Raw genomic sequence first — 18,549 nt, 5'->3', positions numbered from 1 at the left:
GTTTCGCTCCAAACGTCTCATGGGGTCTGGGGTGGGCCTGGGTCGGGGGACCAAGACGGGGGTGGCAGGGGCGCCCTGAGTGGCGGCCCGCAGGTCCCGCCGGGTTGTAAGTGCCGTGAAGGAAGGCGGCGGGGGCCCTTGGGGAGTCACCCTGGCGCCCTCCCTCCCCCCCTTCCCCGTCTTCTCCCCTTTCTCCACGCCTGGAAATAAATAGATTTGTGTCGCGGTGGCCAGGAGATCCGGGGGACCACAGGCAGGGACGGGAGGCGGGGAGGCAGTCGGGGAGACGGAGGGGGAAACCCCCACTTCGGAAGTGCCCTGAGGAAGGAGGGTGGGGGTGCGGATGGGGCCGTTTTAACGTCCGCTCACAGCGGACACAAATCATTTTTAAGGTCTTATCTCAAAAGACTCTAGAAACCAGCGGGGGCGGGGAAGGGCGAGGAAAAGAAAAGCCCACCCCCCGTCCCCGCCCCCCCCCCCCCCCCCCCGTGACCACCCTCACCCCTGCCGGGACCTGGGGCCCTGATCGGGCCTCCGATGGGACCCCAGACCCCAAACCACGGGGCGCCCGGGGAGCTCAGAATCCTCGTGTCCCACAAAAACCCCAAGCTGAGCCCCGAAAGCCATTGACGGGGTGGGGGGCAAGCGGGGCTGGGGGTGGGGTGGGGCGAGGGTCCCCATGGAGGGAGAGAACATCATGAAGGAGAAAAATCTGAGAAAAGCACTACCCTAGATTCTGTGACGCTTCATATATATATATCTGTATATATATATATATAGATATAGATATCTGTATATAGATAGATTTTCTTTTTTTGTGTTTTTGGGGGGTGGTGGGTGATTTGCTCTCTCTCTCTCTTTCTCGGGTTTCTGTTTTCTCTTTTTTGGTTTTCAAGCGAGTCCGGCCGCGAAGCTGCCATCGGCGGTGGCCCCGGCGCCCCCATCGCCTCCCCCAGCGGCGCCCGCTACATTCAACCTGGCCAGGCCGTCGGGGCTGGCCTCGTCCTCATCCTCGTCCTCGTCCTTAAAGTGCTTCTCCTGGCCGTTGCGCCGCGCGTCCGGCGAGCCGGGCGGGGCAGGGGCACCGGGCGGCGCAGGGGCCCCCGGGGCGGGGGCGGGTTCGGGCCCCCCAAGCCCGCCACCCCGCACCCGGGGCTTGCGGCCGCGGCGCGAGGGCACGCCGTTGCAGCCGTCCTTCTTGAGGTGTCTGTGCAGATGGTCGGAGCGCACGAACGTCTTGCAGCAGCTGTCGCACTGGTAGGGGCGCAGGCCAGTGTGGACGCGCATGTGGTTCTTCAGGTCGTAGTTGTGCGCGAACGCCGCCCCGCACTGCTGGCACAGGTACGGCTTCTCGCCCGTGTGCTTCCTCATGTGCACCTTGAGCTTGTCCTGCCTGTGGACGGGCCGAGGGTCAGCCGGCGCCCGGCCGGGCCCTGCCCGGGATGGAAGCCTCTCCGCCCCCGCCAGCCTCGTCGCGGGGAAACCGGGACCCTCGCGGAAAGGTGGGCTGCAGCAGGGGGCGCCCCCGTTTTGCGGGGAAAGGGGGTGCGGGTCCCCATTCTGAGAACAGCACCAAGGAACCCGCGAAGGTGTGAAAAGGGCCTTGGACCCCGCTCGCTGTGTGGCCACGGGGAAATGGCTGAACCTCTCTGAAACCCAATTTTTTTGTTTTTTTGTTTTTTGGCCGCACTGCGGGATCTTAGTTCCCCCACCAGGGAATCAAATCCATGCCCCCTGCAGTGGAAGCGCAGTGTCTTAACCACTGGACCACCAGGGAAGTCCCACTGAAACCCTTTTCTTATGCATAGGAGGAGGAAGATAACAGGCCTCCCTCCCACCTGGGGCTCTGCCCAGTGGCAGGTGCATGGCTTCACACTACAGGCATTTACTGAGCACCTGCTGCATACCAGACCCTGTTCCAGGTGCTGAAAATGCTACAGGGAACAAGGAGGAATGCCGGAGTATTTGGTAACAGAGAGGGTTAAGCTGTCCTGGTTTTAGCACTGAAAGTTCTGTGTCCTGGGAAACCCCTCAGTCACTGAAAATCCAGGGCAGCTGGTCACAGTAGTAACCAAGCCCCCACCCCAGGGACCCCACCCCCTACCCCCAGTTCCTGCCAGATCTCCCCTCACCTCTGCCTCACTCTGCTCTGGCCACACTGGCTTCCTGGCTGTCACCCCAACATGCTGATAACTATGAGCCTACCTCAGGGCCTTTACACATGCTGTTCTGGCTACCTGGAGCACTTTTTTCCCCTCCCAGATCTTCACAGTTGAATTTCAGCCCAAACATGATCTCCTCAGAGAGGCCCTCCCAGACTCCCTCACCCCCAGTCCCTCATGCCACTGCCTTTGTTTCTCATCTGTCTCCCTAACTGCACTGTGAGCCCTGAAAACAGGGAGTGGGTGTGATTCCAGGACCCCTCCATGCCCATCTCACCCCACAGGGAACTGTGTGGACCTGGCTCAGCCTGGGGCCTTTGGCCCACAAAGCTGGTCACCATTATCAGTTCTGGGGTGACTATGACCCAGGTGTTGCTCTGTCCCCTTGAGCCCTTGAAATGTGGCTGGCCCAAGGTGAGATGCGCAAGAAGTGCAAAAGGCACCCCAGATTCTGAAGACTTCATTTGCTCAATGTACTGTAAAAGATCTCATTTATAATTCTGCTTATTGATCACATATTGAAGTGGAACTAATGGATTATGTAAAATATGATTAAAATTACTTTCACCTGTTTCTTTTACTTTTTAAAAATGTGGCTGCCAGAAAATGTAGAGTCACGGAGGTGGCTCACATGATATTTCTATTGTACTATGCTGGTCCATAGTGATGGGGGTGGATTCCTGCCTGGAATCCACAAGGCAGGGGCAGGGACCTCGGTCTCCAGAGCTCTGGCTAGAATCTGACCTGCTCCTTGCTGCAGACTCTTATGCTCCACTGAATCACTCGGGGTCTCTCCCTTCTGATGCCCACCAGACTGAGAGCTTCTTGAGTGCCAGGACTAATAAACTCCTACTCATCCTTCAAAGCCCCACCTGAAATGCCCCTCCTCCTCCAGGAAGTCTTTCCCAACCCCGAGACAAAGGCCTGCACCCCCCTCCCCCGGGGCTTTCAGTCCCAAGTCCCTCCCTCTGGTACCGCCCACAGAGATGGTGTCCCTCCTTGGCCTAACTTTTCTATGGCTTCTTACTATTCTGAGGATCAAGACCTGGCCCTTTGCAACCAGACCCCCTGCCTATTCTCTGGCCTCGTTACACCCCCACGTGAGTCAGCAGAACCTGGGCCACAACAAACTCATCGCTCCCTGGATTAACTTGGGCTGTTACCAGAAAGGATGGCAATGGCCAGGCGCTTCCCGCCACCCCCCACCCTGCCTCCTCGGAGCCGGCTAACATGGTCTCCCAGTTGCCCCGCTCAGACCCTGGGGCCAGGTCACGGAGGGAACAGGAAGGACTCGGATTGTTCTAGCACTGTACAGAGATGTCCCTAGCTGAGGCTTGGAGGCTCAGAGAGGGGAAGTGACTTGCCCTGAGTTGCACAGAGGGTTGGGGGCTGTCCCAATGTGGGGTGGGGGTGGAGGAAGCCCCAGTTTCATCACCTCAAGCCCCGGCCTGGGTAATTATAGCCCCGGCCGCCACAGGCCCTGCTTACTCAACTCTTTAGTGTGACTCAGAGGGGCCCCTGGGCTCCCCAGCCTGGAGGGAGAGGCGGGGGCTGGGGCCCTGGGGAGCAGAGAGGAGCCAGGTGGGCGCCTGGGAGGAAGAGGCCTGGCCTGGTGGCCCTCTCTATGCCTCAGTTTCCCAGAACGGCAAACAGGATCAGCCCCGGGTTGAGGGTGGGGTGGCCAAGAGAGCTCCAGGCCAGAAGGTGAAACTGAGCCTGGCTGAGGGTGGGGGCGTGGGGGAAGGTGTCACCTCTCCAGGCTCTGGCTTGCTGGGCCTCCACCAGGCTGCTCCTCCCAGGCCCCAAGACCCCTGAGGGCAGGGCCCACAGCCAGCCCAGTCCACCCTCCCCACAACTGGAGCAAGAGGGAGGCCCCTAAGACCACCGGCACCCCGATCTCACCAAAGGGGGGGAGCCAGGCCACCTACCAGGCTGCCTGCCTCCCGGCCAGTGCCCTTTGCCCCTGCCTGGCACTCCTGGGCCCTGGAGTCCCAGCCACACCCTACTCTCCTGGCTTGCTGGGGAGGGGGCCCAGGTGCTGGTCCGGGGGTCAGCTCCCAGATCCTGTCCCCGCAGGGCAGGGCCGGGAAGCTGGGACAATGGCCTCTTTCTTCGGCCTGGGTGGGTGTGGCTGGGGGAACCCCGGGGCTGGTGAGGGTAGGGGGTGATGCTGAGTCACCCCGCCTGGCTAGGCCCCCGCACACCAGCCCCCTGCCCCCACCGGGCTGGCCCACAAGGCCCAGCCTGCCACGTCTGGACTCTTAAGACCAGATCGCAAAATCCCCCCAGCCTGGCCTCAAACTCCTCCTGTCCAGGGAGCAAGCCCAACGGCTCCCGTGCCCTTTTCCCTCCACTGGCTGTGGCGATTCCCTAAGCTGAACTGGCCTCAGGGCCTTTGCACTGGCTCTTCCCTCTGCCTCTCCCTTTCCTTCTCCCCACGGCTCCCTCCTTCTCCTCCTTCAGCTCTCAGTCCTCGGGGAAGCCTCCCTGTTTAAGGCAGCACCTACAGCCGCACCCCGACCCTGTTCTCTGCTCTTTTCCTCCCTGGCACTTTCCACCAACTAGTGTTATCAGTTCTGCGGTTTTATCTCGCACATGCTCCATCGCCCCCACGGGGATTTTGGCTTGTCCCTCCACTTCTAGAACAGGGCCTGGCACCCAGCAGGCACTCCATAAACGTTGGCTGAATGAAGCAAGTCCCCCGGGCTCACAGAAGACTTCAAAGTTACCTAACGACCAGAACTCCCTGCTCCAAGTGGGGCTGTCGCCCTCTCCCAAGGCCCACATGCTCCAGTCGGGATGAGAAGAACCACCCAGGGAAAAAGAAGAAAAGCGACTCCTTGGGCCCTTCCTTCCAGCCTCACGCAGGTCGGCACCGCCTGGCACGCTTTATGTTCTTGTGGTCACCTTGTTTAGGGCCTGTGCGGCACCACCCACCCAGGCTCTCTCGACAGGCGCATGGGGGTCAGGGGTGCCCCGATAGACAAGGCACCCTTGCAGGGCAAGGCGCGGTGTTGTTTTCACACGCGGAGGCAGGGTGTGAGCGTGCTCGCGCAGGGCGGGGCAGGGGGTCCCCGTGCGGCTGCTTTTGGAGCAAAGGGCCCCCAGGAAGCACCCCCCACGCCCCCCGACCCCCGCCCCACGCTGCGGTGGCGCCGGCTCACCTGGTGAATCGGACCTTGCAGATGTTACACTCGTAGGGCTTCTCGCCCGTGTGGGTCCGGATGTGCCGCGGCAGCTTGCCGGCGCCCTGGATGACCTTCTCGCAGATGGGGCACTTCTGGAAGGCCTTAGCCCGGATCTTCTTCTCCACCTTCTGCGACCAGGCCGGGTAGACGTCGCCGTCGTGGGCGCCGCTGAAGTACTTCAGGTAGTAGTCCACGACGCCCTTGTCATCCGCCCGTGACTCCTCGTCGCTGTCCCCCGCCGTCGCCGCCCCCGCCCGGCCCACCGACGACATCATCTGCTGCAGAAGCGTGCTGGCCGCCAGCCCGTCCGCGTCAGCCCCGTCCCCGTCCTCGCCCTCGGCCGTGCCTGACAGGAAGCCCGGAGAGTCGCCCGGCTCCGGGGCCGCCTCTGACAGCGAGGCTGCCTCCTCCTCCCCGCCCCGGCCGTAGTGGCCGTTCTGTGTGGCGGTGGACGGCTGGGCCACGGGGGTCGGGAAGAGGCCCCCAGCAGGGGCGTCGTCATCCCGCTCCGGCCACAGACCTGGGTTGCTATCTCCCTCATCCCCGTCCCCGGCCGGGGGCCGCTCAGCTGGGGGGCCGGGCCCGTAGAAGTCCAAGCCATTGCAGTCGCCGGCGGCCACGGCGGCCACGGCAGCGGCCACGGCCTCCTTGGTGGCGTCCAGGTCATCGTCGGATGCGCCAAAGGCGGACCATGGAAATGAGGCGGCGGCGGCGGCGGGCAGGCTGTTCATGGGGTTGCTCTGGAAGAACTCGAGGTACTCCTTGGCGCGAAGGAGGTTTCGCTGATCAATTTGATCTACGAGGTCCAGCTGGCCGGCATCGGCACCCGCATCGGCAGCCAGGATCTGCCGGTCGAGGAGGTCGGCGCAGACGTGGCTCACGGCGGGGATCTCGAGCAGGCGGGCGGCGCTGAGGATGTCACCCACGTTGGCTGTGCTGACGGTGAGCGTGGCCGTGTAGGCGAAATCCATGAGGGCCGTGAGCGCCTCAGCGCTGACGAAGTCGATCTCGTACACGTTCTGCTGGTCCACCACAGCGCCCGATGTGAACAGCTTCTTGAAGTACTGGCTGCAGGCAGCCAGCACCGAGCGGTGCGTGGGGAACTCGCGGCCCTCCACCAGGATCACCACGTCGCACAGCAGGCCCTGCGTCCGCTGCTCGTTGAGTCCGCTCAGAATGTCGCTGCTGTGGTCGGGGAACGGGATCCCGATGGGGCCGTCCACGCCGCCGGCCATCTTCCGCGCCGAGACCTGCAGCACCGGGGAGGAAGGGGTGGTCGTGAGGGACAGGGAGGGCCGGGCCAACTGGCCGGGCTGCAAGGCCCTCAGAAAGTAGTGCCCCCACATCCCCGCCCCACCTCCCCCCCTAGCCTCGGTTTCCCCAGCTCTGCACCAGGATGGTCCACGGCTGGTTCTGCATCATCAAAGTGAGAGGACGTTGGCGAAACCCAACTGGGTGCTTCAGAGATGAACACCGGCCCCCCTCCCCGCTTTATGAGAGAGGGGAGTGCCCGTCCAAAGGACAATTTGAAGTGGCGTGGGAGCACACAGAAGGTGCTCAATAAATGCCCGACACAAGTTGTTTCCTAATGAATCTGAGCACGGGATTCTGCCCATGCCCTCTCTAGGAGGCCACAGCGGTGACATAAGGCACCCACCGTGCGCTGCCCTGGCTGAGCGCCCAGCAGTCCCAGAGGCAGCACCGTCTCCACCGCAGAGGTGAGAAAACGAGGCTCAGGCTCAGGGAGTCCCAGGGCCCCATGGCTGCACCTCAACTCAAACCCAGGGCAACTGACCCAAGACCCAATATCCAACCAGCATGGCCATCCATCCCTGCCTAGCCCCTCAGCCTCCCTAACCTTCTCTCCTGCCTCCTGGTCGGGCCCAGTTCTCTTGGGGGACTCTGAGTCAGCAGGAAGGGGTAAGGCCAAGACCCGGGGACCTGGCCAGGGTCATCAGGGCCGAGGGTGTGCCCTGGTGGGGTGGGGTGGTGACTCTGCAGGACAGACCCCTTCCTGCCCTGTGGAACCCCTAGGACATGGCTCGGCCCTCGCAGTGAGTAACTGGGGGAAACCAGGCCACTGCCTGACGCTCCTCCCTGCCCACTCAAGCTGACCCCGTCAAGGAGGAGTGGGGGGCCAGGGGCCTCCTGCCCACCTCCTGCCTGGCCAGCCCCTCTCCTTTTGGCCACCCTGTTTGCACTGTTCAGCCCGGGACAAGGCCCTGCCACTCTCCGGTCCTCAGTCTCCCCATCTGTCAAATGGGCAGAAGCCTTTGGAAAAGCAGGGCCATGGGGGGGACTCTGTCCCACCCCTCTCCCCCCCCTCCTATTTTCCGCCTTCCCCTGGGCTGTGACTCATCCACCCACTCGGGCGCTTGTGCAACCCTCTGGCTCTGTCCCCACCCCTCCACCCTCTCCGGGGAGCCCCCGGCTGCCCCAAGCCACCCAACAAAACCCACATTCCTCTGGGCCCAGCCAGCCTGGCTTTCAGGCCGGAGCCTCTGCGTGTCTCTGGGGAGAGGGCCTGAACCGGGCCTTCCTCAGCCTCCTAAAGACCCCAGGACCCCCAGCTGGGTGACCCAGCTCAGCTCTAACACAGATGCCTCCCACTGTGCCTCTAGCGGGATACAAGCGGCTGGCCCGGCAAGGCAGCTGGGCTTGGTCTGGTCAGCCCTAAGGCCAGGGTAGGCCTGTCCCGACCCAGGGCCGCCCTGCGAATGGGGTCCAGGCCTTGGGGCCGACACAGAGGCCTTTGTGTGGCGTGCAGGCGGCCAGTACACTTCCCGGGACGCCTCTCTCCGCCGCCCGCCCTCTTTCCCGCCGACCGCACCAGCTGCTTAGCTCCCGCCTCTGTTCCGCCAGCCCGCGGTGGGTGGCGGGGCAGGCTCAGATGTGGCTGCTGGGAGCAGGAGGATGGGGATGGGGGCGCGACGACCACCCCCCCAACGAGGCTCGGCCACGGGAAGCCTCGGCAGAGCCCCCTGTGGCAGCTTCCACCCCCTGCTACCATCTGCCGTCTGGCCCCGGGCCCCAGGGAGCAAGCGGGCAGATGGGACTCCGGATCAGACAGGCCTCGGCCCCTCCTCGCCCCTCCTCTGATCCGGGCCACCAACGTGCCAAGATGGCCACCCTGGCCCTGCTTGCCAGTGTCCCCTCAGGGGTCCTCCTGGGGCCTCTAGGTCGAGACCTGAATTGGTCCGGGTGACTCACCCCTCGCCAAGGCCCCTCCACCCCCGCCTTCCCACCAGCACCGAGCCCACCGGGCCAGATGCTGGCACATCCTTACTTCAGGCGTGAAACTGCCCAGGCTCCCACTTGCTGGAAGCCACCCGGCTGGGAAGGAGCAAGCTCTGGCCTTGAACCTGGCCTGGGGCAATGTACCCAGCCCTGGGCCTGGGTCTCCACCAGCTGGAGGAGCTGGGCCACATGCTAAGAGCCTGTTGTGTGGGGCAGCCCTTGGGTCTGGGCTGGGTCTGAGGGTCTGCGCCCCTGTCCTTTCCCAGCTGGGGCCTCTATTTCCCCCAGATAATCATCTGAGACCCTCCCCCAAAGGGCAGGGCCTGGGGCAATACCAACCAAGGAAAGCCCCAGGGAAGTAGCATGACCGCCATTTACAGATGAGAACACCAAGGCCCAGAGACAGCTAGAATCCAGGCCAAGGGCACCCAGCAAGACTGATCCAGGAGCTGACAGAGGCGAGAGGCTGGGGGTCCCCCAACCCTCCCCCTGCCGACACCTCCCAGCCAGCCACAGCCCCTTCCCTGGCCCTGGAAACTAAACTGACCCAGCCCTCTCTCCAGGAACACACGCCACCTGCCTGCCACGCCCGGGGCCACTGCCCTCCCCACCCCCCGCCAGCCTCTCAGGGCCCTCCCTCTAAGAAAGCAGAGGAAGACCCTGCCAGGTGGGAGAAGGAAGTCACGTGGGGTCCAGGCAGCAAAAAGCACCTATTACTGAGCACCCACTGTGCGCCACAGCACCATCTCACCAGGAGAGCCCCGTGGCTCCCTTCCTGGCTCTAAGAGGCCCTGCTGGCACCTGACACCTAGTAGGTGCCCCGACACGTGACGGTTTCCTCGGTAATGATGAGCCAACGAAAAATTCTCTCCTCCAGGAAGCCTCACCCCCTCAACGGCCAGGGTCCCCTGAGCCCAGGCCCGCACCCACCCAGGGCCCCGTGTTTCATCACAGCTCCACCCCGACACTCGCCCCCATGGGATTTCCGGGGCCGTTCGATGCTGACTCGGCGGCCGGCCGAGGGGCAGGCCTCGGCAGGCTCTTCCTGGGCTGGAGGTGGGGCGCCCTCCTCCCTCTGGGCTGCTCCCAGGCCACCCTCCACCCCCCGCCCCCGGCCCAGGCCTCCCCTGGGCAGTGCACGTTAGGGGCGCAGCAAACGACAGGAGGAACCAAAGACCAAAGAGCTATGCGCTGGAGAGCCCACACCCAGCCCCGCCCACCTGGCTGGCAGGCACACCCAGTACCAGGGGACCGTGCCAGTCCCACCTCCAATCTAACCTAGGGTCACTTGCTGCAGCAGGCAGCAAGGACCCGGGCCTGCTTTTTGCCCTCCGAGGGGGCCTCCTCTGTGCCCTGGAACCTTCAAGAACTAACTGGACCCTGGGCTTTAGAGATGAGGACAGGCTCAGGGAAGTGATAAGACCAGGGCAAGGTCACACAACAGACCGGCAGCCAGGCTGGGACTCAGATGCTCTCACTTGAGCCGGCCTGAGCTGACACCTCTCAACTACTGGGGATGCAGGGAGAGCTCAGGAGCGTCCTGACCTGGTCCCAGGAACAGCAGGTGTCACCCAGGAAGGACCCTAGGATTGTGGGAAAGGTGTCCCAAGCATGGGAAACAGCAGGGGCAAAGGCCCGGCGGTGGGCACCTGGGAGAGGGGCAGGGGAAGGAGGCTGGAGAGTCCCCAAGGTCAGGTGCAAGGTGAGGGTTGGGGCCGGGCCTCCTCCTCCCCCCCACACTCCTCAGGGGGTGGCCAGCAGTGGATAGGTAGGTAATTGCCACCTGACGCCTTCCTGGAGGAGTGTCCAGGGATGTGGGCAGCTTAACAGGGGGTTAAGGCCTCCCTCCCTACAACTCAGGGAGAGAATGAAAGGAAACTATATAAGGGACCTCTAACACCTACTACCTGCCACAGCAGCCCGCGTCCATATCCTGGCTCCTCCATTTCCAAGCTGGGTGAACCTGGGCCAAGAAAAGCACCTCTCTGTGCCTCATTTTCCTTGGGGGTTGTGACAGTGGCAAAGGGCTCCACTCCCATCCTCTTAGCAAACTTTGGCCTAGGACCTACTATGTGCCATGGACAATCCCCAAAGGCCCAATGAGGCTGTTTACCCCCTCCCTTGTGGATTGGGGGCTTTGAACTTCACCTCTGAACGTCATTCCAGGAATCCAGCCCCCTCCCCAACTACTGTGTACCAAGGAAGTGTGTGGTGAGCCCCAGGAGGAAGCTGAGCCATCATGTGTGTGTGGGGGAAACCAGGCCCAGAGAGGGTGGGCGGCCGGCCCAAGGTCACACAGCAAGTCTGGCGCCCAGGTGCGGCTGCCAGGCCAGTGCCCGGCCGCCCCCGCCCCCTCCCAGCCTGGCAGCCTGTGTTGCAAGGTTGGTCCTGACGGGTTACCCCGCCCCGACCTGGTGCCAATCCCCGCCTGGCCCAGTACCGAGGCCGGGGTTTAATGGGACAGGAATGCAGCATCCTGATCAGGAGGTGGGGGGCACCAACAGCTCAGGGTGACTGCTGGCTGCCAGCTGTCAGCCTGCCCCCTGCCCGCCTGTCCTCACAGGCCTCCCTCCAGGCCAGACACCAGCAAACAGGCCCTCGGCCATTTTATGTGTCCATTTATTGCCCTAAATGGGGAGGGGCTTCCTGCCTGGGCCTTAAAGGGCCAGAGGCAGGAAGGTTGCGGGCCCAGTGGGAAGTGTGTGTGTGGAGGCTGGTGGGGGTGGGGATTGGGAGGTCATGGGGATCCCATCTGAGCCCCAACTCATGGGTGGGGCTGAGGCCCACCCTGTTCCCACGCTCTGAGTGCTGTCGTGGGCCAGGAAGTACAGCCCCGACACCAAGACCAGCTTCCAAGAGGAAGCCCTGCGAAGACAGAGCCATTCTCAGTGGAGGTGGAAGGAATAAGCTTCCTGTCACCAGGGGTAACCAAAGCCAGGACTCACAGAATCCCATCCGTGTCTACACTGCCCTCAACTCAGGCTGCACCTGCTTATCCAAGATGCCCAGGAGAGGCCTGGGTGACTTCCATCCAGACTGCTCCCTCCCTCCCCTGAGGCCGGCTTGTCACCTGGAGGTGCCTGTACCACCCCCAGCCCCACCCACAGCCTGAGCAGGCGGACAGCTCGGCCTGGAAACCCCAAAGGGGTGCTTGGCCCACTGGGGCCCCAGTGTCCTGTGCCTACAAATCCAGCCAGATCCCTCCTATCAAACACATCCTGATGGGAGGTGGGACCAAGCCTTGTTTTCCAGTCAAACCAGAAAGGCGTGGGTGGGGACGCTTCCACCGAGTGGCCGTCCACAGCCTGCTGGGGGGACAGATGGAGGGGCTGGTCCTTTGGCCAGATTCTCCACAGGGCACCTTCCACGCTTTGGTGCTCCAAAGACTCGGGACTCAGGCCGCAAGGGCAGGGGCTGTTCCTCAACGGGGCTTGACGGGGGCCTGGTCTGGATCAACTCAGCATCTATCCTCATAGCTCTGGTAGGCAGGGTCTGTAACCACTGCCCCACTTCACAGGCCAGGAAACTGAGGCAACTTGCCCAGGGTCACACAGTAGAGCTGGATTTGAACACGGGTCATCTGTCTGGCTCCATCTGGCCAAACTAACTAGTCCTCCCAGGGCTCCACCCTCCTCCCCCACCACACACAATGCCCCCAGGTACCAGCAGGGGACTAAATCCCCCCACCCTGGGGGCCTGGGGTGGGGAGGACAGCTTATTCTCACACCCCCTCAGAGCTGCCTTGTGATAGCCCAGAAAAGGGAGAGGTTTGCCTGAGGTCACACAGGGAGCCTGGGGCAGGGCTGGAGTCCAGCTGACACCTGCGAACTCAGGGCATCAGAACAGAGATGCAGGAGAGGTTCCCCCAGGCCCTGACACCACACAGCAGTCACTCAACAAACATTCCTGGGGAATCACTGAGTAAATCCTCACTTTTGGCCTAAAGGTAATCTCCCCATTGTACCGATGGCAAAACTGAGGTTGGCAGAAGGGAGGTGACCTCCCGAGGTGGACCTCAGCTGGAGCGGAGGGCCGGGCTGAGATTGGACCACAGTGGCCCCCACCCAAGCCTGTTCCTCTGGTCTCCACTGCCCAGGGCTGTTGCAGGGTGGTTTATGGTCTATCAGGTGCCTGGAGCACAAGATGACAGGTGGGGGGGTGTCTCAGACAGACACACACACACACACACACACACACACACACACACACACACACTCTAGCAGAATCCCTGCTGTGTCCTGAGCTGACCCAGGTGCTTCCTCCATGAGGGAGGGAAGGAAAGGGAACACAGGTGGACCTGCAGGCAGTACCTGGGGGGAACCCACAACCACCTCATTTTACAGAGAAGGATGCTCAGGCTCCAAAAGGCCATGGGGCTTGTCCAAGGTCACAGAGCAAGTGGGCCAGCATTTGAAACCCCTGTGGACCCCCTCCTCAGGCTAGCTCTGCTTCAGAGGGGCTGGCCCTGACTCTTGGCTCTGGGAGGTGACCTGGGTCTCCTCGGAAATAATGGGTTGTAAAAACACAGAGCCCTGCCGGTCTCCAGGGGCCAAGGTGCCAAGGGGCGGGGCTGCAGCTCAGATGGGGTGGGAAGGGCCTGCCTCGGAAGGCTGGGAGACGCAGGGAGGCTAAGGCCCCTGCTGTGTGACCTTGGACACCTTGCTGCCCCTCTCTGAGCCTCACTGTCCTCTTGGGGCAAAGGCTCCATTTGGCAGACAGGTGCCTGCTGTCAACCTCCAGGCCCTCTGGAAGAAAGGTGGGCCGGGGCCCCTCGGCTGTGACACACAAAGGACTTTGGACGCGTCCTAAACTAGGAGGCAGGACCACAAGGGTCAGACCCAGCTCTGGCTGGGTGACCTTGGGCTGCTCTCTGCTTCCCCCAGGGCCTCAGTCTTCCCTGCCCCATAGGGCACCGCTCTGAGCCTTGCTCTAAGCCCCTGAGGCCCCATGCTTGCGTCTGGCCTCCCCTCCTGGTCTCAGTTTCCTCGCATGGCATCGGGGACCTCCACCAGCCCAACCAGCTTATGGGTCAGAGGGTTCCAAGGAAAAGAAGGGAAGGAAAAACGCCAACACAAGGGCTAGCTACTGCCTCGAGAACCTTCCCCACTGGACGAAGGCTGAGCACTGCCGGGCCTCAGTCTCCCACACGGAGAAAAGGGTGCATGGGCTCCCCGCAGCCACCCGCTGCCAAGGGCCTCTGCTGAGAGTTGCGTGGCTCCCCGCCCGGGCCAGGGTGCTGACTGGCCACCACGCAGCCAGTCAGCCAATCAGAACTGAATAATAAATACCCCCCCAAAGTGACCCACGAATTAAAATTTCAGTGTCCCCGTTGGCTCCTCTTTCCTTCATTAGGCATGCGGATCCCAGGGCTTCGCTCTTCCAGCCACTGGCTCCTGCCCCCCCTTCTCCCCCAGGCTCCCGTCTCCACAGCGATGGCTGGCGGTAAACAGAGCCCCGAGCCCAGCCGATAAGTGCCAGGCCCCACCCGGGGTGGCCCTCGGGGGAGAATGCCCCCCTACCTGGAGCCTCGGGGGCCTGGGCAGCAGCAGGGCCTAGCCTGGACTCCCCGGACCTCTCCCAAGACCAGCTCTGCCAGTAGGAAGTGATCGGCTGGTCCTGGGGAGGGCCCCCCAGTGTGGGAGCGGCACACTCAGGGTTACGCCCTGGCCCTGTTGGGGTGGGGGTGGGGGGCTGACATGGAATCCTGGACGCCCTCTCCGGCCGGGCCTGCTCCGGCCCTGGTCCGGGAGGCAGCTGGCAGGGAGGGGGGGGTGGGGGAAGCCAAGCAAGCCCGCCACCCATGGGTGAGCCAGGTGGGCACACCCGGTGGAGGGGCACCAACACCTCTCTCACTTCCGCCGCCTGGCTAGGGGGAGAGAGGAGTTGCCTACCTCCTCCTCCCACCCCGCCAACTGCTGGCTATATTCCCCAAACATTTAGTGGGTGCCCACAGGGTGCCCGGGCCTGGTTGGACAGCAGTCTCTTGCCGCGGTCCACCGGACTCCCTCGCCGCCGGCCAGCCAGCGCGGACAGTGCCTCCCAGGACCCGCAAAGGCCTGGGCCCCGGGGGGTGCACCGGCCCCAGCTCAGGCCCCTGCCTGGTTCCCAGGCCCGGGGCTGGGGGAGGGGGCCGGTTCCTAGGCCGGGGAGGGAGGCAAAGCGAGGGAGGGGGCCGGATCCCACCAGCTCACCCCCTCCTCTGCCCGGGCTCAGGGTTCGCACGTGGTGGTGGCGTCAAGGGGAAGGAGGGGTGTCCGGGCCAGAGGAGACGGGGTCACGCGCTTTGGGGGCGCGGACGGGGGAGAGGGGTGCTCTCTGCTCCCTCCCGCGGGGCCGGGGCCGGACAGCCGCGCGGGCAGGGCGAGGGGCCAGGCCGGTCCCCCCGCCCAGGGCTGAGTCAGGCCCGGGCGGGGGCAGGAAGCGGCCCCCTCCCCCGCCCCGGCCGCAGCGCGCGGCCCCCGCCCCGGCCCGCGGGCCCCCACAGCGCCGCCCGCGCGGGGGGCTCCTACCTCCTTCCCGGGGCAGCGGCGAGGGGGCCCGGCCCCGGCGGCGGCGGTGGCGGCGGCTGCGGCTGGGCTGGCTCCCTCCGAGGGGCCGGGAGGCGGCAGTGAGCCTGGCCCCGCGCCACCCCCCGCCGCCGGCGGCCAATCCCCACCCGGGCTGGGGGGAGGGCGATGCAAATTACCCCGGATCTGGGTCCGCCCGCCCGCCTCCCCCACGCCCCGGCCCAGTCTGCACTAGGCCGCGCATCCCCGGGCTCGCCTGCGCTGCGCGGCCGCCCGGGCCGCCGCCCTCCCCGGGGAGCGCCGGGTGGGTGACCCCCCCCCCGGGGCGGGGGGCTGAGGGGAGGGGGGCTGGGGACGGTTACACAACCAGGCGGGGAGGGGCCCCGGGGCGGGGAGGGGGCCGGCCCGCGGGCCGCGCAGCCGGAAGCCGGGGACCGCCACCGGCCCCCGGCAAGGGGAGCCCGGCTCCAGGCCCCGCCCCCTGGCCGTCAGGACCCGCCCCCGAGCCGCGCCGCGCGATCGGCCCGCGCCCATTGGCTCGCCAGCCCGCCGCTCACCGCCCCTCCTCCGCACCGCCCCTACCCGCGGGCCGCGGCGGGCGGCCGGCGCAGGGCACCCTGGGACTTGTAGTCCTAGCTGCCTGCCACCTGCCAGCCGCAAGCGCGGGGGAACTACGATACCCAGAGGCCCGAGCGGCCGCGCCCGCCCACCCGGACACCCCACCCCTTCCCCCTCCTTTGCAAAGCCCCCCTCCCTGTTTTTTCAGCCCCCTCCCCCCCATCCCCCATGGAGCTCAATCCTGCCCAACTCCAACGTATGCACGCAGCACCGAATAGGCCCCCGGGGGGCGAGAGCGCCCCCAGTACCCAGATGCAAACTTAGCACGCGACGCGCCCCCCTATCTCCCCACGCCGGCTCCCCCCACCCTCAATGCAGCCCCGCTTCCCCTCCCCCTCTCCCCGCGCGCCTGGGAGCCCCGAAAAACCATGCACGGAGCGGGGGGCTGGCGCACAAGCCCATGCACTTCGCCCCCAATACCCACTCCCGGGCGGCGCCCCCTCCCCGCCCTCGGGATCCAGGGCGCCTCCCGCCTCCGGGCAGCTGCCAACCACCCCCTCCTCTGAAACTTGCGGAACGTCCCCGGATCCCGGGATCGCCCCTTCCCGAGAGGGCAGGGGTGGGCGCAGCGCCCCCGGCCCGTCCCCGCCCTGCACCCCGCGCTGGGGGCTACGCCGGGCGCTGACTTACCTCGCGGGGCCGGGCCGGGGCCGGGCCGGGCCGGGGCGCGCGGGGCCGGGGCCCGGAGTTGGGACTGGGCTCCTCGGCCGCTCGCCTCTGGGGTCCGCGTCTCGCTCTCCCCTCGCTGGCTCTCCCCTCGTCGCTCCCTCGCTCCGGCGGCGGCGTCACTGCCCCTACAGTAACTGTACAGTACAGCCAAAGCCCCGTATGATGCTCGCGACTCCCTTCCTGGTTTCTCCGAGGGCAAGAGGGGTCCTCCCTTGTCTTAAAGGTGCCGCAGCCGCCGGCCCCCCCACGCCCAGCCCGCCCCCCCCACCCCGGCCTCAGAGGCCAGAACAGGCTCGGCAGGTCCCCTCTTGCCACGTCTCTGCCCTCCCGTGGAGCTTCGCCCGCTGCGCCGGGGAGACCGGGCTGTTATTAGGTTTTGTCAAGTTGTTGGGGGGGTCCAGCCCGCCCCCGGCGCGCCCCCCCCTCCTCTGACCTCTCCGCCCCGCTGTGCGGCGCCGTGCCAGCCTGCCAGCTTATCTGGCCCCAGAGCTCCCCGGGGCGCGGGGGGAGCGGGCCCCCCGGGGTGGAGGGGGTGGGGGCCTCCAGATAAACAGGCCCCCAGCCTCTGCGCAGAGGCGGGTGCGGGGGGGCGCGGGCTTTGCCCCCGACGCCTGGGGCGTGGCAGGATGGCAGCGGGGGCGGGGAGGGCTGTGCGCACTGCGAGGAGAGACGCGGGCGTGGGTCGCGGCTGCCCGGGCTGCTGGGGGTGGGGGGGGCGCGAGGGGGTGGGGACCGCGGGCCTGGCGCCGGCCCTCCCCGGGCCTCAGTTTGCCCAGCCGCGGAAGGGACCAGGGGGCAGGCTTTCAGCTGACTGCTTGGGTCCGCTGGGCTCCCGGGTCCCTCAATGAAACAGCCAACCTGCCCGCCCGAGATTATATAAAGGAGTCGCCTCCGCCCGCTGCGCCAGGGGCGTAGCGGGGGAAGGGGTTGGCGAGGGGCGGGCTGGGCTGTTGTTTTCCCGGCTTTCCAAGTTCCCCCACCCATCTGCGGGCCACTGGGCGGGACGGGGTCCCGGCCCCGGACGCCTGGGTTCTGCGGTCCGCTCCCGCAAGGGTCTGCGTGGCTCGGGAGGGGCGGAGGTGGGGAGTGGGGAGGCGTTGGCTCAGCCCAACTTTTTTTCCCTGTCCATTTCTCCCACTTCCTCCCCGGTCGTGGGAGAGGTCCGGCGGGGGACGGGGGAGGGGGAGGAGGGGACGAGGGGTGAGAACAGCCTGACCCGGCCCGGCCGGCTGCCCGCTGCACACAGTAGGCGCCCGGAGAGGGCTGGCTGGTGAAATCAGCCGCCTGGGGAGCTCTGAGCCTCAGTTTCCCCTTCCTCATTCCCTTGGTCGGAGAGGGCTGGCACCTGCTTCGTAGCTGTCGTTTACTGAACGCTTCTCTGGTGGCTGTCTCTGTCCGGGGTCCTGTTTACCTTCATTCTAACATCTAATGCCATTATCATGATCATTATTTATTGTTATTATCATTTTTACCACCATTACCTTACAGGCAGGAAACTTCCACTGCCGTGGGTGAAATGCACCCCGTCTGTCCTTCTCCGACTTCAAAGCTTTCCTCCCCCCCCAACCTCCTGCACTTTACTGCCTCTTCACACACGTATTAAAAGTGCCTTTCAACGCCCAAATGGGTTGAATTGGCTTTTGTAATAATAATTGGGCTTCAAGGGGAAACCCGGGAGGGCCCCAGAAGGGAAGCGACAGCCCCAGGACTTGCAGCCTGAAACCAGCCCCAGGGTAGGTGGAAAGGGACTGAGGGAGGGGCCGCATGCGTCCAGCGTGAGGGCGGAGCCCAGGGACTTTGTTCTAACGACCCTGCCTGGGATATAAGCCCTCTTCCTTCCAACGTGCAGGTCCCAGGGCAGTGCTTGGTCTCTGTAGATACCTGAAGCTCAAGCCTTAGTCCTCAATGGTCTCATTTGCCATCCCGCCTAAGCTCCACCCACTCAGCCAGAGCAGGGGTGACTCAGGGTCCCCTCTGTACCACCCAGCCTCAGATATCTGGCACCCTTCTCTGAAGTTAATAACCTGACTCAGAAGGGGCAGGGAACTCGTATGTAGGATTGGCGTTGAATCTAATCCTTATCAGGCCCTGGGAAAAAACAGGGATCATATGATTTCCATCTTACGTTTGAGGAAATTGAGACCCAGAGAGGGACAGTGGCCAAGGATG

General features: G+C 64.6%; 1 protein-coding gene across 3 annotated transcripts; it reads right to left on the bottom strand.

The window, feature by feature from the left end:
- Nucleotides 1-470: 470 nt before the first annotated feature.
- Nucleotides 471-16,926, bottom strand: ZBTB7A (zinc finger and BTB domain containing 7A). 3 transcript variants are annotated; one of them, XM_068537261.1, is made up of 3 exons: nt 16,342-16,926; nt 5,327-6,600; nt 471-1,393 (listed from the first exon to the last, which is right to left on the bottom strand). In XM_068537261.1, exons 2-3 carry the CDS (start codon nt 6,583-6,585, stop codon nt 892-894), a joined length of 1,761 nt encoding a protein of 586 aa, XP_068393362.1. In that variant the 5' UTR covers nt 6,586-6,600; nt 16,342-16,926; the 3' UTR covers nt 471-891. The 3 variants fall into 3 exon arrangements, with proteins under 3 accessions (XP_068393362.1, XP_068393361.1, XP_068393363.1); XM_068537260.1 differs by lacking the exon at nt 16,342-16,926 and adding an exon at nt 15,097-15,340; XM_068537262.1 differs by lacking the exon at nt 16,342-16,926 and adding an exon at nt 8,637-9,093.
- Between the last annotated feature and the right edge of the window lie 1,623 nt (nt 16,927-18,549).

Source organism: Eschrichtius robustus, chromosome 2 (genome assembly GCF_028021215.1).
Source record: "Eschrichtius robustus isolate mEscRob2 chromosome 2, mEscRob2.pri, whole genome shotgun sequence".
NCBI classification, from domain to species: Eukaryota; Metazoa; Chordata; class Mammalia; order Artiodactyla; family Eschrichtiidae; genus Eschrichtius; species Eschrichtius robustus.
The sequence above is the reverse complement of the archived record's forward strand: the minus strand, read 5'-3'. Positions and strand labels throughout refer to the sequence as shown.

Excerpts from the sequence above, each read along its gene's own strand:
- ZBTB7A (XM_068537261.1), bottom strand. The coding sequence starts at position 6,585 with ATGGCCGGCGGCGTGGACGGCCCCATCGGGATCCCGTTCCCCGACCAC. Across the intron at positions 1,394-5,326 it reads TGCAAGGTCCGATTCACCAG|GCAGGACAAGCTCAAGGTGC; the intron begins GTGAGCCGGCGC and ends GCCCGTCCACAG.